This window comes from Eumetopias jubatus, unplaced genomic scaffold (genome assembly GCF_037043125.1).
Source record: "Eumetopias jubatus isolate StellerSeaLion01/CBP00866 unplaced genomic scaffold, mEumJub1_p1.0 scaffold_6, whole genome shotgun sequence".
Classification (NCBI taxonomy): Eukaryota; Metazoa; Chordata; class Mammalia; order Carnivora; family Otariidae; genus Eumetopias; species Eumetopias jubatus.
Genome location: NW_028274812.1, coordinates 104868927 through 104893505, shown reverse-complemented (window position 1 = coordinate 104893505; position 24579 = coordinate 104868927). Strand labels below are relative to the sequence as shown.

The 24579-nt window shown below is 45.8% G+C and overlaps 1 protein-coding gene across 3 annotated transcripts in view; it reads right to left on the bottom strand.

The window, feature by feature from the left end:
• CLIC5 (CLIC family member 5) overlaps positions 1-24579 on the bottom strand; it is a 164184-nt gene that overhangs the window by 35157 nt on the left and 104448 nt on the right. For all 3 annotated transcript variants that reach the window (XM_028097645.2, XM_088023950.1, XM_028097647.2), the window contains exons 2-3: positions 10105-10214; positions 6377-6502 (exon numbers count right to left, since the gene is read on the bottom strand). In XM_028097645.2, the coding sequence (XP_027953446.2) occupies positions 6377-6502; positions 10105-10214 (236 nt within the window). The remainder of the gene's footprint in view (positions 1-6376; positions 6503-10104; positions 10215-24579) is intronic.

Sequence of the window (24579 nt, the reverse complement as noted above, 5' to 3'; positions counted from 1 at the left end):
TTCTTTCTTCCCTTCTCTTCCTTCCTTCTCTCTTTCTCTCTCTCTCTTGCTGCTCCTTGATTGACCCATTAGCTAGCTAAGACTGTCCACTCTTGGGCCATGCTAGGTGACTGTTTAATTTCAGATAGTGCCATTGGAAGAGTCCTCGGAAAGTTATGGGGTCCAGCCCTCTGCCATCAGGCAGATACAGAAGGCATTCTGGTCGTCACTCTACAGGGAAGGCAGCTAGAGACCAGAAAGCTAAAAGGACCCACGGCTAAGAAATCATTGGGGGACTGTGAGAACCCGGCCCGCAGTGTTCTTCCTGTTCCATCACACCACTTCTCTGATATCTGCAAAAGCTAACTTGCACTGAGTGCCTGCTACATGCCAGGCACTGTTCTAGCCCCTTTACATGTATCCACCATTTATTCTTCACAGTTCTATTGGTACTCTGATTGGGCTCATTTCCCATGTAAGAAAAAGGAGGCCCAGAGAAGTTAAGCAATTTGCCTAAGGTCACATGGCTAGGGAGCAAAGCCAGGACTTCAACCCAGGCAGCTTCACTCTGGAAGCCCAGCTCTCCAGTTCGGTGTCTTCTGGCCTCTCCTGGACTCTGCTATTTACCCTTAAAGCCCCAAAGCCCTCCCTCCAGCTCAGAGGAACACCATGAATGCACTCTCCCCATCCGCCTGCAGAGGGCGCTCTGCACAGGTTCAGCACACACATCTTCCTGAGTATACTGGGAATTATCAGATTCATCTACAGTCATTGGGGGCACCAGGCAAGTTTCGTGCAGGATGCTAGGTAATCCAAGCCCATGGCAATTTAGGGTCATCCTTCCTTATTTTGGCCTTTGCACACAGAATCTGGCAGGCTCTCAGAACTGATTGCCTTAAATTATTATTATTAATAAAAACCAAGTGCTCTTTGTTCTTGCTTGATAAGGTAAAAAGAGAGGGCCTAGAAAATGCATTTTCAGCAGACTATTTGTTTGGGTTTGTTGTTTTGTTTTGCTTTATGCCATCATTTGACCAGACTTGCAATAATCTGACAACTTCTTCATCATCAATGTGGGCCCATCATGAGTAGGTAGAACCAAATTTAAGATGGACAACAAAGGGCCATGTGTTCAGGGATACCAGGCTAGTGCTGGCCTGTTTTCTAAGCACTATGATTTCCTGAGACTTCATTGTACAGCTTAATGTCCTTAATGTCTCATTTGAAGTTTGTCTTTGTGGGAAATGTGTATCCAAATATTAATCTCACTGATTTCGGTAACTAGACTTGAGGAGGCTACTATGCTGGGATGTTAAGGGCATTCATGTTCGCTCCATATTTATACCATATTTTGTATATGCAAATAAATGGTCTACAGAGTACATTCTGTTTCTCTAGAAGGCTAAGAAATAGTGTCTCATCCATAGAAACATCTTTGAAGTAAGACGGTGATGTGGTCTGATGACAATCAAAGAGATGGTGAATTTTTCTAACTCAGGAGTTAGTGAACTACAGCCCATGGGCCAAGTTCAGCCCAATATCTGTTTATATACCTCCCATGAACTAAGAATAGTTTTTATAACATTTTTAAATGAAAAAAATCAAAAGGAGGGTAGTATTTTGGGATCTGTGAAAATAATATGAAATTCCTATTTCAGTATTCATACATTTAATTAGAAAACAGTCATGTCCATTCATTTACGTGTTGTATATGGCTGTTTGCACTTTTACAGCAGCGGAGTTGTGACACAGACTCTATAGCCCCCAAAGCCAAAAAGGCTTACTCTCTAGCCCCTTATAGAGAAGTTTGCTGATCCCTGCTCTACCTGATGACAATTTCTCTCCATTCTATTTTTAAGATATCTTATTTCAAAAGCATTCATCTTAGACATACACTTAAGCTTCGTTCTGGGATGCAAAACAGTTGGCCTCTCGTAAAAAATTTTTTTTGTAAATAGTAGTGAAATTTTATATATATATATGCAGATGGAAGTGCTCTCACTGGCTTAGGGCCCCCAACTGACTTCTCACTGACTAGCCACAGGCCACCATGCCACTGAACACAAGGGGCCCATGCAATAAAACCAGCATGCATTAAGCATCCACCATGGGCAGGTCCTGTCCCTGGGGTTGGGGATACACTGGAGAGAGGGAGACAATTCTCCTGCCCCGATGGAGGGGCCTTTGCCGATCCCAGGGGCTCCGTGGCAGCTTGAGTGTTGACCCTCCTTTTTCTAATGAGCTGAAAAGTTCTCTCTCCCTTTTCCTTTATTCCTGTTTCTTCATCTCGCCAAACGCTCACTTGAAAACCAGGTTAATGCTTCTGATTCTTCTGATCCTTGGCCGTGTGCTTGCTTGTCTTGTCTCTGCTAATTAAGCAAATGATCTTTAGAGGTAGACAGGGTCTGGATTAGTCATTAAGAGACATCCCTTGGGATCTGCGGTTTTAAGACGCAGGTCCTTTGATTAAATCTGGAAGACAGTCACAAAAAAGGTAGTGACTTCTCTTTCTAATGCTTCAAGGTGCCACTTCACGAGCTTTTTACTTGATGTTCGGCACTAGGCTAAGTAGTATTATCCTCTATGATAGTCCCACAAGATCAACATTACAATCATTATTTTTACAGATGTGAGAATTAAAGATTAAATATCCATGTACTTCTCTGCATTTCCCAGCTTCCGCCTCTCAGTTAGATTGGGGTCATGCGACTGGGTTCTGGCCAACAGGATGAGAGGGGACGTGATGTAACCACTCACAGCCCCGGCCCTTAAAAACATTTGGTATGAACCTTCTTATTTTTTCTCTGCTGAAGGAGCTTTGGGGGTCACATATTCCAAAGGCTACAATACAGAAGAGGGCCATACTGCCCACTTAGACTTTGCCAGAGTGAGGCATAAACTGTACTCTGCTAAGCTACTGAGATTCTGTGGCTAATTTATGTGGCACAACCTCGTGGTGTGGATTAGAATGCAAGCCATTCTGACCCCAAAGACCATCTTCTCAGCCACCACTCGATCCTGTCTTTGGTACCAAGGCTGCTTCTCCACTTCCCGGAGGATGAGAAGAATTCTTGTTTTTCTCTATTGTGAGTTATCTATAAACACTTCTCAAAATAATGAATTGAAAGCGTCTTCCAATTCTGGCTATGTTCAGGACCCCGTCTGTCCTCAGTACGTACTTGCTAGTTGACTGACTACTTGCTGGGCTGTGATACATTATCAGTTTGCCCTCCTGACTTCTTCTCATACCATCTATGCACAAGGGGTATTTTAAATAATAACCAGCTCTGGAAAAGGGCTTTGAGATCCTCACGGGATCACAGAGCTTCTGCTGAAAAGCATCTTTGGGACTACACAGTTCCACCCCCTCATGAGGAAATGGGAGAGAGGCTGGCCCAAGGCCATCCCACAAACGTGACAGAAAGGTGGCCAGAGCCTGCTCTCCTGCCTCTCAGTTCTGGATCCTCTGAACTCTGGCCACTCTATGGAGGTGAAAGGTGAGGCCCAGCATGCCTCGACAGTAATCACCAGGCTGACCCCAGTGCTTCCCTACTGAGTGTTAACCAGGCCAGTCTCAGGAAAGAAATGGACGTTAGTCTCATTTAGAAACTACTTGAGACTTCCTGAATTTCTTTTGACACCAAATGCTTTGCGGGACCAAATGTGATTTAAAAAAAAAAAAAATAGTTGGAGTGTTTGCATGTGGCTTTTTTTTTCTTCTAAAAAGTAAAGCTAAGGGGAAAAAAGGCTACCACAATTTCTTGGCTCTCTGGCAGCTTTTACAAACAGTGGTGTGATGAGAAACACGTGGCAGAACAGCGTTCGGTGAACAGTTCTGGGGGTTTTGCTGCCCCCTGGAGAACCAGAAGGTCAAGCTGGGCTCCTCCAGGGGCCTCGGCTGCGGGCCACAGAGGCCTCACTGCTTGAATCGGTGGGCAGCTGGCTGGGGCTGGTGGCTTGTTGTGTGCAGAACAGCAGGTCTCCCTTTGTGGGGCCGAGGCACTGGCTTGGGGGCATTTACTAGAAGGTAATGATGGCCTCCACCCCAGTGTGACCCATACAAAGTCATCTAAAGAGCATTCCTGAGGACTCCAGGACGGCTGCCCGCCTCATCACTAGGGCCGCCATCTTGGTGGCACGCCCAAGACATGCATTTTAACAGTTTTGAGGTTCTGCTACTTGGGTGTGGTGGATCGTTGCATCACTGATACGTTAGGAGGGCATGGAGGAAAACCTCCCGCACACAACTGCAGTCCAGAAAAGGACGCGGACCCGAGGAAGCAGAACTTAGGACAGGTAATGTGTGAGGACAGGGAAGTCTGACACTGGGTAGCTCTATTTGGATCATGGCAATTTTTTGGAATCTGATGAAATGATGATGAATCTGATGATGGTCCTCCTCTGGAAGAATGTACACGTGAACTAGGGGCGTGTAACTCTCAGGGTCTCTGGGGCCCCCTTGGTCCCACTGTGGATGTAGGACTAGAGAGCCCTGAGGAAGAGAAACAGCCTGGGAAAGGCACAGCCGGTCGGGGTGGAGGGAGCCTGGCTAAAGTGAAGAACAGGAGGGGCTCTTGGGTCATCCTTTTACACAGGAGGGGACGGAGGCTGAGAGCAGAGAAGGAATATTCAAGGGGTCACAGCACACAGCTGGCAGAACTAGGAGAGAAGGCCTCAGGCCTTGGGGGGCTCAGCCCAGCCCTGCATCTACTGGCCTGGCAAAGGACCGGGGGGGACAATGTGCTCCCCACCGCTCCCGTTTTGTGTTCCCCACTGACCTAGACAGAAGTGGTCACTCCTGAGCTCAAGTATTGCTTCTCAAAGGAAAACAGCTTTCCCCTGGACAGTCCCTTCTGGGGCTCCCATGCACAGTCTAAACTCTGTTCGGTTATTGCAAACAGCATTTATTTTCTCGTGTGGGATTTCAAACCAGCACCAGTGATGAGGCTGAGTCCCAGGATGGGGGGATGGCACCGGAGCCCTCTCAGGACCCTTTCAGCAAAGTGGCTGGCTGGTGTCCTGTTCGGAGATGCTGTGGCTTCTGGTGGTGGCTGAGATGGGGGTTATGGCTGATTTAATCAATAGATTCACTTAAAGTCTATACTCAGCTGCTTCCAATGGGCTTGAGGCAGCTTTCCACTCTCAGTGTGAAAATAAACTGTCCTAAGGTGGATGACCAAGAATAGTTTTTAGGAAGAATGTATAGATATTAAGGCTTAATCAGAGCACCAATTGGGAATTTTAACTTAACAGTCACTTGTTAGATGTGTGACCTTGGGCAAGTGACTCAACCTCTTGATACCTGTTTCCCCAGCTGCAAAATGAGGCTAGGTAACATCTATCTCCTAGGGCACTTGGTGAAGGCTATAAAATTATTGATAAATAAATACAACTTCAAAATAAATGCAAGATGGTGGTTTCCAGTGGTCCAATCCCACTTATTTTAGGTGCTGGGTAGACACTGAGTCATTCTTACCTCTCTGCTCCCAGTTCGCTGTCACTGCCTTAGCTCAGCCACCTCGCCTGTCTTCCATGAACCGTCATCAAGTGGCTCCTCCTAATTGATTTCTCCACCTCTGACTTTTCCATCCTCTGCCCTCCTCATCTTCCCACCCCCCGAAGTAAGCCTGAAACCTGACTCTAAACACTTTTGCTTCAAACTTTTCAGTGGCTGTCCTACAGGATGGAGTCCTGTGAGACTTACCTATATGAAATCTTTTTTTAGTTAAAACAAAACAGTGTGGTTGTTTTAGTCCCTGATTACAATAGAGTATAAGGAACAAGTCTAGTTTCCAGTAACTTTCAGAATTCACCTTCCTTCCCTTTCCTCCTGTTTTCCTTCAGGAGCAACTGGTCTACCCGAAAGCCTACAGCCCTCTAGTCTCTTCCCCATCCCCAATCCCCCCAGGGCCCAGTTTAGAAAAGGAGTCAGTCTTTACATCTTTGATTATGGGCTTTGACCAGACATGGTCAGATTTGTTACCCCTGTTTATACTTGGGTGTGGTTTTACATCATGGGGTTACCTCTCCCCTGGCTTACTCTCATTTTGTCAGCCTTCCAGTTCTCGTTCTAAAATGGGGAAGACTTTGCCCTCGTTTAGGGGTCTTTCAGGCAAAGTGGACTGGGGAGGACTCATGGAGGGGGATGGAGGGGTGACACACTTTCCAGCATTCTGCTGAGGAGGCAGATCCTGTTCATAGGGGTGTCCACTCTTGGAGTTGGACTTAGGGGAGCGGTTTTGAGATTGGCAATTCTCTGGGCTTGAGAAGAGGGTCCTACGCTCTGGACTGATGAGGCTCCTTTGGAAATCTGCCTCCTCAAAACTAACGCTGTGCTTCTCTAATTCCAACAAGGACCCACCCCTGCCATTAGCTTCAGAAATAAGCAGCTCATTACTTTTCAGGAGCCAAAGTCTCCTCCAGGAATTCCTCGATCTTATTGACGTCCGTCTTCACATCCCCGTTGAAGGTCAGGAAGGGTGGATGCGTGCCAGGGGCAAGGTTGTGCAGGTCTGCCGGCTTTCTGTAGAGAGATCGAGATTCAGGAGGTGGCTTACACCAGGACACCTCAACTTTGGGGGAATCTGCAACTTGTAAATTAGACACCCTGGGCTGTCCAGCATGCCTGTCCGCCAAACAGACTTATGGTGGGGGTGCCTAGAGCAGGGGAGGTTGGAGAAAGTTCTGAAGGGGTATGGTGTGACACAGGAAGTCTGTCCTGTGGAAGTCATGAGAATAATTCAAGATGAAGGAGTTGAGTCCTAGTGAAAAAACAGAGTGATGGCAGGTGGCTGTCGAAATGAGTACCAAGATTTTAATACCCAGGGCAGAGGCTGGGCTTTGTTTTCAAAAGGTCCTTTGCCACTTAGCTTAACAAAAATGCATTCTACAGGATGCCAACCTTTAAAAAATCAGAATTCAATCATACATTTATACTAAGAGATATCTTCTGCATTGTTAAGAGAATGTGCAACAGGAGAGACAGTGGCCTTGTGCTCGCCACAGCCCCGATCATGCCCAAGGGCGTGCTTCCATGTTTCCACCAGCTGGCGGAAATGCGAGAGCACGGCTGGAGCAAAGTGAGAGAAGGAAAGTTGGTGGATGGGGGGCATGAGGGGTGGGGGGCAATGCCAAAAGAAACAGTGAGGAAGAGGAAGAATAAGAATGCACAAGTCCCTGAGCCAGGCTGGAACAGCAGATTCACCCCAAATGCTCTTGCAGATAATGCAACACTTGTGGGAGTCGGGAGCAGAAAACATTGGATGGAGCAACTGAAGAAAAAGTAAGCAAGGGGTAGAGGAGTCTGTAATGAAATAAATTCCTGGCATAATCAGTTTGGGAGGGGAAGGGAAGAATTTCAATCACGGTGCTCACTCCCCTATCACTCCCCAAACACACATTCTCTCCGGCTACATTGTGTGGTACTTGGAACTCCTGAGACGCTGGGACTGAGAGTGGTTTTAAGATCTCATCTACTTGGTCCCTTTGTTGACTTGGTGTGCGTTCCCTCCTTTGGACAATTAGAAGACATTCTTTACCTTCTCCTCCTGTTTCTCAGAGCTGACACAAGGCAGAAATGTGCGGGTTCTCAGCAGGCAGGGGAAATCTATACTCATTGTATTTTTCTGCCATGACCTCTCTGTTGCTTAAAGAAACAAAAATTATTTTTTCCCCCTCTGTGACTCGAGAGAACAATGGCCTCTGGAGTCTGCTGGCATCCCTGGGGGGTACCGCCTACAGATGGTGCTCCGCTGGACTCGGCCAACGGGACACTGGTCAGCTGTGGGCCTCTCTCTTTATGGACCCTCTTGAGCATTTATGGCTGAAATTATGCAATTCGCATTTAATTCGATATTGCCAGGTCTAATTTATGGACTATTTCATCTCTGTCGGTCCTCTTTCCCTGACTGTGTCACCAGCTCTGTGAGGGAAGGGATGAGGCTACAAAGAGTCAGCGTGTCGTGCCTGCTGTGAGCCAGGCGCAGTCCTGAATGTAAATGCTCTCCGTGGCCTGCCTCGCGGCATCCTCACGGTTCCTCTGCGAACGAGGCAGTGCTTGCGTCCCCATCGTACAGACGAGGAAACCGAGGCTCAGACAACGAAGGACCTTGTTCAAGGTCACTCGGCCAACAAATGGTGATGCCAGGATAGGAAATTAATATTCTTAGAAATTGCTAAACTTCATCGTATCATATGTTTGTTTGTTTTTTAAAAAATTTTTACTTACTTGTTTGTCAGTGAGAGAGAGAGAGAGCACAGGCAGAGGGAATGACAGGCAGAGGGAGAGGCAGGCTCCCCACTGAGCAGGGAGCCGACGCGGGACTTGATCCCAAGATCCTGTGATCATGGCCTGAGCCAAAGGCAGACATTTAACTGACTGAGCCACCCAGGCGTCCCCATAGTATCATATGTTTTAAAAAGTCCTTAACTCTTTATTATATATATATATATATATATGTTTTCTTTCTTTGTTTTTGTTTCTTTCCTTTTCTGTCCTTTTTAAAAGTTTATTTATTTATTTATTTATTTATTTATTTATTGCAGTAAGAAAGTTTCCTTATCTATTGAACTGGAGTTAGGATATTGCCCGGCATTGGTAGGGTCAGATAACAGATATGAAGGAACAATATAAGCATCTGAGGAATGCTGAGGTGGCTTCCCTTCCCATTCTGATCCCCAGCCAAACATACAAGTGCACTCTTGCAGATGATAATCCAGGGGAGGGAGGCTGAAGCTGCTGCGCCTGGAGACTGGGCACAGTCTGTCCATTCAGGAAGGCAGGAGAGCGTCTGTGAGGCAGAGGAAGCATCCTAGCCAGGGGCTGGCAGCCGAAGGGGATGGGGCGAGAGGTAGTCCAGCCAGACAGAGGCGGCTAGGTCAGGGCGAGAAGCGTTGGGAGACAATGTTGTGGAAAGCTGAAGATCTGACAAAGACCTACAGATGGGCTTATTCCACAGGCAACGGGAAGTATCAGAAGTTCTTTCGAGTCGGGGAGCCACATGATTAAAGAACTATTTTAGGAAGAGTAACCTTAGGATTATATAGACGATGGATCAGAGAGTGAGAGAGAACCCGGACGGAAGATGTCCAGTTGGAAGAACAAAGAGACAGTCTGAAGGCAGTGGTGGGACCCGAACCCAGTGTGGTCTTTGGGAACGGAGGAGAGGGCTCAGATGTGAGCCGTAGCACAGTGGGACAATGCCCTGCCTTTGGCAACTGGTTGACAAGGGAGATGGCAAGAGAAGGGAGCTGGAAATTCTCCAGTGCTTAGAATATGGAAGAACCCAGGAATTCGGGAGGGGAGCCCAACTCAAAGCAGAAACGACAGATTTAATTTTTGACATCTAGATATTAAAGTGATAATAGAAAATGCAAATGGAAATCTCTCTAGAGATTTCTAGATGGTAGACTCCCGGGTATAGAATAATTTACATAAAGGCGACATGGAGAATATGCTAAACTCACCAGGGAAGAAGCTACAGGCAGATGATAGAGGCTCAGGGAGTGAGCCTTGAGCTACTCTGCATTGAAAGGACAGGCAGAAGACAGGAGGCAGGATACGAGCCTGAAATGAGTGGCTCTTGATAGTGAATGATGCCTGGTATTTTTAACAACCATTAAAAATGCACGAGGAACTCTCCATCCCCAGCCTATAATCCAGAACTCTCACACTAAGGAATTCTAAAAATGAGAGCAACGCAAGGGGAAATGGTCAGATGCCAATGCCCTGGAAACTCAGACTCTTACACCTGAAGTCCTGGTAGGGTGCCCCAGGATGGGGCGCTAGTACTGCTAAGTCCTGGTAGAGTCCCCCAGGATGGTACCGCTGGAATGGCTGACTCCTGGATTTTAAGATATGCATGCCCACCTCTGGGCCACTCTCAGTTGCATATCCAATATCCACTCCTTCCCCCTTTCTTGCTACCCAAACCTTGTTAATCTGGGCAGAGAAATGCTCAGCCCCAGGTGCCTCTCTTGTAATCAGGGATTGGCCCTGAGACAGTCTGGTCAATGTGGTGAGAGCAGGAGGCTGCTGGAAGCCACGGGCAGGCTTCTGCCCTCCCTCATGGAAAGTTCTCTGTTCGTGCAGCCAAACACATTCCTCCTTAATACAGCATTGTTTACCTTTTCAGATCCACAGTGGTGACATTGAACACAACGCCTTTTAGCCAGAGGATCATAAAGAGTCGCTGAGAGAAGGGACAGTTGCCAATGCTTTCCCCATCGATTCCAGCCTAAAAGGAAGAGAAAGAACCAGAGTCCTAAATCAGCATGTGCATATTGCCAAGAAGGAATATACGGCCGATGGAGAACTGACTAAAGCCATGATCCAGCCTAACTCCAAAGGCAGCTGCCCTATCTTATTGTCGTCTTCCTCAGGTCTATGCGGGGCAATGCCTGGCACACGGTAAGGACTCAATAAATAGGTGCTGGACTGAGTCTGAGTTCCCAGCATGACGATTATGTAGTCATAACTTTCCGAAACCATAGGACCCTAGCATCTCAGGGGAAAGGGAGACTTTAAACATCACACAGTCTAACATAAATGATGTTGGACCACCAACTTCTATACCCCCAAGTAATCATCTAGTTTCTGCTTAAACATCTCCACGAACCAGTAATTTATATCTCTCGAAGCAGTCCATTCTGAGGTAGTTCTAACAATTAGAAATGCTTTTCTTTGGCTATACCTAGGCAAAGTATGTTCCTCTCTAATTAACTCTGTTCTACCCTTTGGTCTTTGCTCCATGATATATCATGAGTACAAATACTTCAGACTTTGACCCCATCTCTCTATATCTAGACAGCAGACTCAAGAATTTAATCAACAGCCCCCTTAGTGCTGACCAGTACTTGACTGTGAGTGTCAATAAGCCATCATTTGTTAAACTACCCTTTTACTCGATAAATGCAAATTCACTCTCAATTATGTACAAGGCACTGGAGAAAATCACACAGGGGATTCAAAAGTGCATTTAGTCAAGGAGCTTGTGGCCTTCTGTGGGGTTGGCTGGCGGATGGGGCAGGAAGACATATATAACAATAACAGATAGCCCTATTGAGTGCTTGCATACCTCTGTTCACTAGATTTCCCTTTCTTGGGACCGTTCTCAAAATAGAGTGACTTTTTTTGTTTTTTTGTTTTATCATCTGAAAGGCAAGTCTAGCTTTACTTCTGAGTGGGTTGCAGAGACATGAATTTTATAAGGAATTCATTTTCAGCAAATGCATGAACAAACAAAAATGTTAGGAAACCGATCTCTGTATAATTTATTTCCATGGAGTGGTCTGTGGGCCCCTGACATGGTACTTAGAGGGAGAAATCACCCATTCACTCTAGTTTGCTGGTGGCTCTCCTGGAAACCGTGGTCCCATCAGGTGGCTGGAGTGCCTTCCTCCAATGGACAGGGAGGGCCAGGGGAGTGAAGGCTCCCAGGCTTCCTGGCAAAGCTGCAAACAACCTAAACAACATCCTGGAATGGGGGCTTATTAAGATTTTTTTTTAAAGAAGGAGAAAAAAATGCACTCCCAAAATGCAACACAGTATTTCCCCTTTGAGGTTTGTTTTGCTGTGGCATTTGGATGGGGAGGGGCTGATGCCTTCTTTCATACATGAGAGCCTAATTGTGTGCTTATTTCTACCTTGCAAATTGCTCCCAGCAGAGGCTCAGATTTTTCAGGGAAAACTGGTGCCTTTGACGGTGTTGGTTGTAGGTAATTGCTATGAAATTACAGTTATTTTACCTCTCTCTTAACTATGCCAAAAGCCCCATCCTTATTCAGGTCTCGCTTTTCCTCGGTGCTGGAAACAGATGCACTCCCTGAGTAGCTGAGACACCATGGGCTCCGTTATACAAAATCTGAAAGGTGGGAGGCCACATTGTGGGCGCCACACCTACCCACAGAACTTAAAGTTACCGATAAAGCCACACTCAGACAGGCAACTGTTAATTAAATAATAGCTTGGTGCTCACTGGAGTTTATGATGTTGGCTCCCTAAGAGCTTCCCAAGAAGCACTCACTCCACAGGCACCTGGTTCCTGGTCCTTTAAGACATCCTGACAAAGGAACTGTTCCCCAGGGCCCATTATAAGTGACATGGGAAGAATTAAAAGCCACATCCACATACTGTCCCCTATTTTACCTCTGGTGGGGGCAGTGGGAGAGTGATGATAAGGGAATTGAAGGAGGAACCAGTAAAATATTGGAATTCTTATTAACTGGATAGAAAATTCATATAATAACAACAACTAATGTCTACATTGTCAGGCACTGTTCAAAATACCTCACATATATTAACTCATTTATTCCTCATGAGAAGCCTATGTAGTGGGATATTATCAGCCTTTCGCACGATGTGGAAACTGAGGCACAGAGAGAGGAGATAAGCAGCCTAAGGGTCCCTGGCATGAACCCAGGCGATCTGGCTCCAGATCCTGCTGTCATGCCCAGAGTCCAGCCTGAAGCCCCAAACAGGTAACCTGGGGCTACAGGTCACAGAGCTGAAGGTGACAGTGCTGGGATTATATGCACACATCACACCCTTCTGTCTGTGTGCACACAGCTGTGCCCGAGGTGCAGAGGATGCTGACTTTCACAGCTCCCCACATTTTCCCTATTGCCATAAATCATGCTAGGCCCAGTAAACTATGCTCTGTCGTAAATCATGATGCTACCCGGTAAAAAAAATTGCCAAAGGAGCCGTAGAATTAACATGTAAAGATTCTCAGCTTCCTCTTTCTTTTTTTTTCTCCTTTCTCTTTTCTTCTCCTTTCTTGTGGTAAGAACATTTAACATGAGACCTCCTCCCCCCTTAGGCATCCTGAGTGGACCCTATGTTGCTATTGACCACAGGCACGGTGTGGTACAGCAGAGCTCTAGAGCTGATTCTCCTGGGCTTACCTGAAACTTTATTCCCACTGAATAACAGCCCCTCGTTGCCCCTCCCCCCAGCCCTGGAAACCACTATTCTACTCTTTGATTCTATGAGGTTGACAATTTTAGTGACCTCATACGAATGAAATTGGGCAATATTTGTCTTTCTGTGATTGACTGAACTCATCTAGCATCATGTCCTCGAGGTTTATCCATGGTGTGGCATTTTCAGAACTTCCTTCCATGTTAAGGCTGAAGAGTATATTCCACTGTGTGTATACACCGCAGTTAGCTTCTTTATCCATTCACCTGTCCATGGTCACGTAGACTCCTCCCACCTCTTGCCTGTCTCGAACAGTGCTGCACTGAAGGGGAAAGTGCCAATATCTCTTCAAGATCCTGATTTCAGTTATTTTGGATAAATACTCAGAAGTGAGATTGCTGGATCATAGGGTAGTTCTACTTTTAGGTTTTTGAGGAACCTCCATACTGTTCTCCACAGCGTCTACTCCAATTGCGTTCCCACCAGCAGTGCACACAGGTCCCAATTTCTTTGCATCCCCAGCAATGCTTGTTGACCTTGGGCTTTATGATGATAGCCATCCTGACAGGTGTGAGGTGGTATCTCATTGTGGTTTTGATCTGCATTTCCCTGACGGTGAGTGACATTGAGATTGTTTTCATATACCTGTTGGCTGTTTACATCTCCTTTGGAGAAATGTCTATTCAAGTCCTTGGCCCATTTTTTAATCAGGGTATTCATTTTTTTTTTTTTTTAACTATTGAGTTGCTCAGTTTCTTTCTTTCCTCCTTCACAACTCACCAGTTATGTGGCTCCAAAAAGCCCTTTGTTTCCATGAGTTTATCATGGATTAATGAAGGGAGCTTGTGGCAACCACTCAAAACCCCAACAGAGGATGGCCAGGTGAGGCTCAACGGGACCCCAGGCCCTGAAAAGTGTGAGAGAAAATGTGAGGGATGATGAAGAGGCTGTGAACAGTGAGGATTGAGGGTAAGCACACAAGCAGTGTACGAGGTTAAATAATGCCTCCCACATACACCGAATTCACGTCTTTCCAGAACCTGTAAGTGTGCCCTCATTTGGGTCTCTGCAGATGTAATCAAGTTAAGATGAGGTCATCCTGGATTAAGGTAGGCCCTAAATATGACTGATGTCCTCATAAGAAGAGAGCAATTTGAACACAGACTTGCAGGAGAGAAGCTCACGTGAAGACAGAGGTAGAAATTGGAGTCCTCCCTCTACAAGCCAAGGAACACCAAGGATCGCCAGAAACACCAGAAGCTAGAAGAGATGAGGAAGAGAAGCCTTCCCTAGAGCCTCTGGAGAGAGAGCATGGCCTTGCTGACACCTTGATGTACAACTCCTAGCCTCCAGAATAAATTTCTGTGTGTGGGAAAAACCACGCAGTTTATGGTGATTTGTTATGACAGCCCTCGAAAACTAATGCAAGCCAGAAAGTGTCAGAAGGAGCACGGTGGCAAACTTCCCAAGTTCACAGTTCTGCTTTGCCACGGGCCTTAGTGCCCATGCACAAAACTGCCAGCCAACCGTGACCCCAAAGTACTTCCCCATTCCTAGATATACTAAATGTATTTACTGTAAGTCATACTCCACCATACTATATTATATGCTATCGATATAATAAAACTTATATAACATACAATATTGTGTACGATAAGAGAATCATATAGGTTGTATGAATATACATTACATTACATGCCAGGTAAGTCATATCCTATGCTATGACATACTGTCTTTCATGTAGTCTCTCCCTCTAAATGGTAAGCTTGGTTACCCCCTACACACAGGCCACTTTTTATTTACTTTGCCCTCAGCAGCAACAAGCACAGGTGCCTGCAATTTAGTTGGTACCCGTTCCTGGTTGAGCAGATGCATGTTGAGGGGAGGATGGTTATCGCTCCCTATCTATGGCTTGAGTATCTCAAAATTGTGATGTTGGCACTCTGAAGAGTGTCCTGGGGCAGAAGTTTGGGTTGTATAACACACTATAGCCAGAGATCACGGATCTAGACCCATCTCTGCCTCTGACTCACTATGTGACCTTGAGTAGTAAGGAAGTCACCTTCCTCTTTTGGCCTCTACCACCGCACTTACAAATTCCCACAATTTTGTGAGTTCAAGTGATTAATGGAGATTTAAGACAGCAATCTTCATACATTTTGGTCTCAGAACTCTTACGTACTTTTAAAGATCGTTGAGAATCCCAAAGAACTTTTGTATCTACTGTATTATAAATGAAAGCTAAAAAATATTTTAAATCTTTATTTACTTATTCATTTAAATATAATAGCAATGATAATAAATATATTGTATGTTAACATAAATAACACTCTAAAATAAAGGAAGTATATTTTTTTAAGAAAAGAAATTGAGTGAGAAGAGTGGCATTGTTTTATATTTTTGCAAAATCTTTAATGTCCGACTTAATAAAAGCTGGCTTCTGCCTTCAATCTTTTGCTTTTTGGTTGAAGTATGAAAAGAAAATCTGGCCTCACTCAGATATGTAGTTGGAAAAGGAAGGAGTAATTTAATAGCTTTTTCAGATAATCGTGGGTATTTTTCTTTAATACCATACCGAAACTCAAGTGGTAGTTTCTTAAAACCTGGTTGGTAGGTGGAATTTGAAACCCTATCAGCGAAGTTCTTCTGTTCCTCTAAAACCCATTCATCTATCTCGCACTATAAATGGGTAATTCACCCATGAATGATTTTTTAACATCACAAATTCGTCATTTGGAAAAGAGCATTTCACTGAGTTATGCAGATCTCCCAAATGTTGACACATGCCATCGTACAATGTCAAAATATTTCATTCAGTAATATCACCACTGAGCTCATCAGAGAAGTTTAAGAGATGCTGTCAAGTGCAGAGGGGTGGGTATCTCTTTCCCAACATCCTAATTTTCTCTTGAAAGCTTGTATTTGATCATAGGCAATAAATACTGTCCATGGTTAGCCTTGAGATGACAAGCTCATTTCATGGATTTTCCAGAAAAATGTCTGGCAAATACCGAGCCTGAGAGGCCACAGTTTGTCTGCCACTTGCTCTTTCAAGTAACAACCCTGCTCCGTGAGAGACCGGCTGCTTCGGCTCATCACTCAGGCAGCCGTTGTACTTCGGACTGTGGCCCAACAGCTTTACGTGCACTTCCCATTTCATCAGCCAGGATGTTTAAAAGACATGTACCCAAGGGTTGAGGTTTTATTACATTATATACTTTTTTACTGCTTCAACCAAGGACATTCAGAAACGAGACTGGCTTCTTTTTTTTTCTGCACGCACGTGACTCCTAGTCCTGTTTATACCACTGCCTTGATTTGTGCTAAAACACCAGCGGCCTTACTCACGAACTTTCAACCCCAGGGAGAAATTACATTCCTTTGAAATTAGTTGTGACCTCCCAGAATTCCTGAAAGGGTCTCGGGGACCTCAAGAGGTCATGAACGACATTTGAGAACTGCTGATTTAAGACACCCCACGAAAGGACCAGGTACATAGAGCTTGGGGCCTCCACACAAGAAGCTGATTCATTGTCCAAAAGTGGTTTGCAGGCACCAACGTCTGGGAAGAGGGAAGAATTTTTCAGAAAGGAACCAAGAAAGAATGGCGGGAAATGGACAGATGACATTTAAGCTTGACAGATATGTGTCGTTTATCAATATCAATCGAAGTCTCTTAGCTCCGAATGCACGCTGTAGGAAATGTTCTGTGAGAATAGGGGGAAGTTCCTTTCAGCATTTCTAAAGTGAGCGTGAAGGTGTCCTTCTCAGGAGAGAGCACTGGAAGGACCCTGCAGGAGGAAGAATCTCTTCTGCTGACCCTGGTATGGGCTGGGGGTCAGCCGTGTGGGTGTGAAGACAGCCAGCAGAGCCTGCCCCAGCCACAGCCCAGAATGTGACCCTTCTGGCACCTGGCAGCCACAGCCTGGTGATAACCATTCTGTAGCTCTCTTGACACAGAAGCCAAAGCCCCCATGTAGCCCGCACACAGCATGCCTCTGGTCAGGGTGTCCACACAGATGTGATGCCTACTTTGCAAGCCTCATGTGGCCTGAAGGCCTCCTGCTTCCACTAACAGCTGGTTCCCTCTTATGCCTATGACACCATTGCTGACCACCTGCCCCGCACCTGAGCTCTGGACAGTAGCCTATTGCTTGCCCAAACAACTCCAGACCAGCTCGGGCCCGGCCAAACCAGTGAGCTTCTCTGCTTTTTGCTGGGCTGACCGTAACTTCTCCAGTGAGATTTGAACCCCTCCGTTGGCCATTCTCCTACCCCTCCAGAATTCTCATATATGTTATGGTCAGTCTTCAATCATGGTTAATACTTTATGTTAAACTTCCCCTGTTTAAACCACTGTATGGTTTCTCTCTTGATTGGGCCCCAGAGTATACAGATGTTTAAATGTCTGAGATTTCAAAATGCAAGGTTTTTAGGCTCTTTGACTCATTTATTGTTTTTAAAGATTTTATTCATTTATTTGACAGACAGGGAGAGAGAGAAAGACCACAAGCAGGGGGAGCGGCGGGCAGAGGGAGAAGCAGGCTCCCCGCTGAGCAGGGAGCCCAACACGGGGTTCGTTCCCAGGACCCTGGGATCATGACCTGAGCTGACGGCAGACACCCAACAGACTGAGCCACCCTGGCGCCCCTGTTTGATTCATTTAACAACCTAGCAAGGATAAGTTCTACATGAAGTACTAGAAGACAGAAACTCCAGTTCTCTCCAGAAAGTTAATTAATGGCACATTTCAACTTTTTGTCGCTTTGGTCCATGAAAACTCTCCCCGAAGACTCAAGTGACCAGGCAATTTTTTCAAGTTTAGAAATAAGAACTCTACAATAAAGGAGCTAGGACTGAACTCAGGGATGATATGGGCTAGCTGTTTCATTTTACTGGTCAGAAAACAAGCCCAGACAGTTTAAAACAACTTGCCTATGTTTGCACAACCTGGCCCCATGACAGAATCAGGGATATAGTTCTGATTTCTGATTTGTAGCTTTCTGCCATGCTAAGCTGGTTGTTATCTTATGGGAAAGAGTGTCAAGGTGACAAAGGTCACGGGAAGAGAACTTTCCTTGGATATAAAATGACTCATCTATAGAGCATGAAACTGATTCCCACTATATGAAAAAGAATTTTTCTTTATAATGACAAAATCTGGATGGAGCTGCCCATTTTTTTCCTTATTAGTGAGTCTTCCTTATTATGACTATTTTTTAAATACCAAATGGTCTGTAATAATTTGGTTGGTAAGCCTTCTGTTAGCATGGATAGGACTTGGTGGTTTGTGGTCCACGTGAGGTCAGGGAGCTCTACCCTTGAAGAAACAACAGCTCTTTTCTCAGCGGTCACATAGGCTTCACTCACTGGGGTCACTCGGGCATTTTTCTTTCAATGAACAGGTAACGAGTATACATTTGAGGCTTCAGACACTGTCAGCATTTATGTGAAGTAGATTATAAAGGCTGAATCAGCACTCTGTGGGTGGCTGCTTGCGCAGTGTAACATGAAGAATTCCAAGTGTAACAGGAAGAATTCCAAGGCAGGGTTCTCTAGAAATAGGACCAACAGGATGTGGGGCGCCTGCGTGGCAGAGTCGTCGGTTAAGCGTCTGCCTTCGGCTCAGGTCATGATCCCGTGGTCCTGGGATCGAGCCCCGCATCAGGCTCCTGGCTCAGCGGGGAGTCTGCTTCCTCCTCTCTCTCTACCTCTCCCCCCACTCAAGCTCTCTCACTAGCTCTCTCTCTCTCTCTAAAAAGGAAAAAAAGAACCCACAGGATGTGCATATGTGGGAGTGAGTATGTGCATAGATAGAAAGATAGATAGATAAATATAGATAATTATTTTAAGGGATTGGCTCACATGACTGTAGAGGTTTGGTAAGTCCATAACCTGATGGAGTAGGTCATTAGGTTGGAGACTCAGGGAAGAACTGCAGGTCAAGTCCAAAGGAAGTCTGCTGATAGAATTCCCTCTTCCTCACAGGGGGTCAGTCTTTCTATTATGGCATTCATCTAATTGAATGAAGCCCATACACATTATAGAAGATCATCTGCTTTACTCAAAGTCTACTAAAATTTAAATGTTAGTCTCACCCAAAAAATACCTGTAGTGCAGAAATATCTAGAACAATGCTTGACTAAATATCTGAGCACCGCAGCCCAGCCAAGTTAACACAAAAAATTAAACATCACACCAGGTAAATTTATAAAAGTATTAGCTGAGACAGGTAACCCGTCAATGCAGTGTCTGTCGTCAACACCTTAGCTCACCAGGTGGTTTTGTAAACACCTCAATATAGTTATGTAAATATCCCCTCCCGAAGGCACCCGGGGGTGCCATACCCAGAAGTCTACTGTGGTCAATGTCTGACTAAGAGAGCAGGGTCCAGTGGTGCCTTTGACCCTGAGTAGTTAGGGCTCTGGTCTGATAGAGGCTTTGGGCCCAAGGACGCCCACAACTTGCTGTGTTGCCTAATACGGCAGTGCTTGAGGCCTCTTGGGAGTGTCCTTCAGCCTCCCCTGAGCTCTCCGTCAATCCGCACTGAGCCTGTATTCACCTCCTGTTCCTCCACACACTCTCTAAGAGCTGCCCTTTCCCACCCAACACCAATGCTCCTTCTCCCAGCCCTTCTTTCCACTCCTACGTGGCTTTTCATTTCTATTCTTTCATGTCCACACTGTTTGAATAAATGAATGGGTCTCTTTCAGACCTCTTGCCAGTGTGGCTTCTACTTCATGCCTTCTTTTAAAATCATTCTCTTTCAGTCACTTTCTGGGCCTAAGTAATTCTTTTTTTTTTTTTTTTCCTTTCTTTGTAACTTACTCCTACTTGACCTTTCTCTTGTAGTTAGAACTTTCAATTATCCTTGCTTCTTAAAACTCAGGTTTCTGCAGCCTCCCTGTCACCTGGTCCCTCCCGGCTGCTGGGCTGGCTTCATGGGCTGACTATCTGTGTGGATGCATGAGGCCCAGGGCTCAGAAGGGCCCACACTTGGCTTAATGCTCTGCTGTTGCTGTTGGCCCTGCATTTGACCCTTGTGTTCCTTGGCTGACATCCTCCTCTGCCTGACCTTTACCCTCTCAGCTAGCCGCTCTCCCCCTCCATGCTTGATGCCCTCTGGAGCAGTCCTCTACGCCCAAGAACATGATTATCCTCCCTAAGTCAGCAGTAACACTGGCTCTTAGACCTAGAACATGCTATTCAACCCCTGAGCTTAAAACAAGAAAAGAGGGAAAAGGAAAGAGAAAGAAAGAATAGAGAACATGTGGAAATGCTACAGGACTTGCTCGTCTCCATTCTTCCTGGTGAGTTCTGCCTCCCAGCCTCTCTCACTCCCTTCCACATTATTCTAGACTTTGCCTCATTTCAATCGAATAGTTTGCCAGTTATTAGACACCTGAGGTTTCCTTACTAGTAAAAGTCAGATAGTATTCTTTGTTATTAATATTTTCAATACCAAACGATGTCCCTTTCTAATAAGATAGTTGAGAAGTCTTCCATTAGCATGAGTGCAGTGCTTCGGGAGGCAGAATGACTCTCCTATCACAAACCTGCACCAAGCCCCGCGAGGCCCCAACATCCAAACCTCTGCCTCTAAGTTAGGCTCTTCCTGATCCGCTGGCCCCAGGTATACCAGTTAACAACTAAATTCCATTGCACTAGAGGCAGGCTGTGTTCTTGACTTCACAGAGTTCTGTAGTACAGTATAAAGGGCAGGGTGTAGAGTCAAGCAGACGTGGGTTCAAATTCCAGCCTTGATATCAAGCAGCTCTATGTGGCAGGTTTTATTTACCAAAGTGACTACAGCCTTATTTCCAGTTCCAGATATGCTCTAGACGTGGAGTCTATATTTGTCTTCTTCTTGAAAATGGGTGGGTCTTTATGGCTGCCTCGATGAGTAGTAGAATGTCAAGTGTATGACTTCTGAGACCAGGTCATAAACAGTGATACCGATTGGGCCCGGCACGCTCTCTCTCCTTTGGGATGCCTGTCATGAGGAATCCACAGCACAAGAAGAGGCATCGTGCAGTGTTGCAATCGACAGTCCCAGCTGAGTGCTCGGCTGACAGGGGGCATCACCCACCAAACACGTGAATGAGTGCAACTTCAGATGATGCCAGCCCCCAGCCTTTGAGCTGTCCCAGATAACACCTAGTGAAGTAAAATCAGTTATCCCCACAAAGCCCTGGCCAAAGTGTAAGTTCATGAGCAAAATTAATGTCTTCATCATTTAAAGCCACTAAGTTTTGGGGTGGTATGTGTGACCCGCAGGTCACACACACACACACACACACACACACACACACACACACACTTAACCTTACATTCTTTATCTGCAAATTGGGGGCAGAAATATTCACCTCACAGGGTTGTTACACAACTGAACGGTAATAGGTATAAAACACATGATGTTCACTTTATAAACTTCCAGCTATAGTCATTATGACCACAGAAGACAAACATTTAAGAAGAGCTAATTAAACATCCCTGTTTGTGAAATGCTAAGCCTTGCTAAAGAGTCAGTAGACCTCTCTTCGATGGCACAAAAATTCAACAATACCTTGGTGCTCAGGGTTTTGTGTGTGAAGCAATCCATTCAGCAGAGAAAGCAAACACAGGAAGAATGACGGTCACTGTCCACTGGCTGAAAAAGTGTCCCTAAATGAGGGCAGTGTCACAGTGACCACGAGGGAGACAGGGAAAAGGATGCATGTTGGGTGAGATGTAGGTACAATCATAGGCTCATGCACGTCTGCTCTCTATAAGGTCACTGAGTTTCTGTGCCGAGCTATATTCTTCAACCACTGTTTTCAAGTGGCTCAGGTGCCAAAGACAAGAACTCAAGGAAGATAGATGGATGAAGGTGAAGGTCAGGTTGGGGCAGATTCCTGGTGATTTTCTACTGAAGCCCAGTGGAAGCCTGTTGTGTCCTCTCATTATCCAGAAACCTTTGCTACAAATATTTATGGGATCATCATGCTGTTCTTTTAAGCATGACTGTGGCTCTCAATGCTTGAGTCAGGAAAGCTAAAAGCTGGAATTCTCCCACATCAGAAATGTACCAAAGCATAGGAAACCAAAGAGCAATACAAATCTACAGCCTCAAAACAGAACTCCTTGGGGCACCTGGGTGGCTCAGTCGGTTAAGCGTCTGCCTTTGGCTCAGGTCATGATCCCAGGGTCCTGGGATCGAGCCCCGCGTCAGGCTCCCTACTCAGCGGGGAGTCTGCTTCTCCCTCTGTGCTCTCTGTCTCTCTCATTCTCTCTCTCAGGTAAATAAATAAAATCTTAAAAAAAAAATAAACAGAACTCCTTCCCACATGGGTTTCATTTGAAGAAGAGGTCTTCTCACTTAAGCCTGCCCCAGAGAATACCAGTCCTAATGGAGAAACATGCTTTCCACTTAATTAGGCCACTGTCAAAAGTGTTGCTTTCCTCCCTTGAACTATTTTTTTATTATTATTATTCGAGACGTTAGAGAAACTAGTTCCAGCTTTTGATCACGAATCCATTTTCCCTACATTCACAGAATGAACCTGCAACTCCTGTAATCTTCGTATCAGACAAGGGCAGCTTGACATTGAACTCTGCTTCTCCCACAAACACTGGTGTTTGGGATCCTGTGATAGCAAAGATCCCTCAATTACTACTCGTCCCACCCTCTGCTTCCGTTGTCTGAATGTGGAGTTTGAGATGTAGCATCTTAACAGCACAAGCTGGTCTGGAAAGACTTTAGGGAACTCACAAAATCTGCCATCCCCCCTCTCACTTGGGCTCAGTCGCTCTCATCTACCCCAAACTCCCAAATATGACAAATGAAAAGCTTATGCCACTAACATCAAATCTGAGTCATGAGATTTATTAAACAGGTTCGCTTAAACCTGGGACCCTCTGGAAAATTTTTTTGCAAAATTAGTATTTTATAATATATCGGTGAAGTAGGTTTATAGAACTTGAGAAGTCTAATACTCATTTAAAAATGCAATGCCCAGGGCCCGCTCTCAGATATTCTGACTTAATTACCCTGGAGTAGGGCTCAGGCCTTTTTTTTTTTTTCCCCCTCAAAACTCTCAAAAGGATTCCAGTGTTCGACCGGGCCTGGCCACCTCTTGATCTAGTAGTGCTCATGGTTAGGGATATATAACAGAATCACCTAAGGGTTGTGTTAAACAAGAAAATGGACAAAAAACGTCCCCAGGCCCACTCCAAACACACAGAGTCAGCGTCTCAGGGAGATTTCAGGTGCCCTCCTTACTCGTTTCATTCCCTATTTCCTGGTACTCCTGTCCTGGAGACATCTTCAGGTCATGGCCCGCCTTCTGCCACCCCACTTCTACCATTGTCCCCCCCACCGTCAGTCCTTGCATAGGCCCTGAAAGAAGGGCACCATTTTGAGCTGTTCTGGGAATGGAGAGCACATGTTGGGTGGAAGATGTCTGGAGAACCTCACGTCAGTGCAGAAGCAATGCCGGGAGCCCCGCTTGCCAGCTAATGTCTTCAGGGTTACACCTCCACACGTGACTGCTCTTGATCTCTGTAGGTGGCTCCTCCCTGAGGGTGACAGGCAGCACTGTGACCAGGCCCAAGCTCTCATATGGTCATACGGGCTCAACCGTATTTCCTCTTCCCAGGCACAGTCCTCTAGCCGGCAATGGTTAGACACTCCACAGGTCTTGGGGTAGACTCATGATATGAGTCTAAAGGCAAGAGGATTTATTCAAGCAAAACAGTGGGTGAGGACCTCGGAGCAGAAGTGACTGCAGAGGCGCATGTCTGGAGGCTTGATTACACAGCGTGGGGTGTTTAGGGGACCATAAGCAGTTGGTCTTGTCGTTTGCGTTGTATCAGGGAAACCCACCCAGGAATTCTCCAGTTCCCTTTCTTCCTCCAGTCTGAGGATGCCAGCTCAGTCACAGATGAGGCCACAAAGCAGTCAAAAGCCTATCTTCTGGGAGTCCCTCTGTCCTCTAGGTCTGCTTTTCCTGCCATCACTGGTCCCTGACTCCTTTGGCCCCCCTTGGCCAACATGGCGTCTTCCCCACTTCCATTTCTCAAAGCCAACTCTGAAAGCATTCAAATTTAAGGATGAATTCTGGATAATTGTTTGGCATTGATTGTGGACCGGATATAAGCAGAAGGGACAGACCTCTGGTGGCGGGGGTTCAGGCATCTGCCGGGTGAGTGGGGAACTGGGAGAGAAGGAAGAATGGTAACAGTAACCTCCCAACTTCCAACAGGAGTCTGGAAACCAGACACATGGGCTTTTCCCTATTAAATCCTATGTGAGATCCTGTCAGTTCTTACCTCTGCAACTGACAGGGACGGAGCTTCTATAACGGGTGCCCGGGCCAAAGGGGAGCACTTCTTGTCACAGAGCTGCTTTAATTTCCATTTAAAATACTTTATTTAAGGGGTGCCTGGGTGGCTTAGTCATTAAGCATCTGCCTCCGGCTCAAGTCATGATCTCTGGGTCCTGGGATCGAGCCCCGAATCGGGCTCCCTGCTCAGCCAGGAGCCTGCTTCTCCCTCTCCCACTCCCCCTGTTTGTGTTCCCTCTCTCGCTGTCCCTCTCTCTCTGTGTCAAATAAGTAAGTAAATAAGTAAATAAGTAAATAAATAAATCTTTAAAAAATAAAAATAAAATAAAATACTTCATTTAAAATTACTTCAGGGCA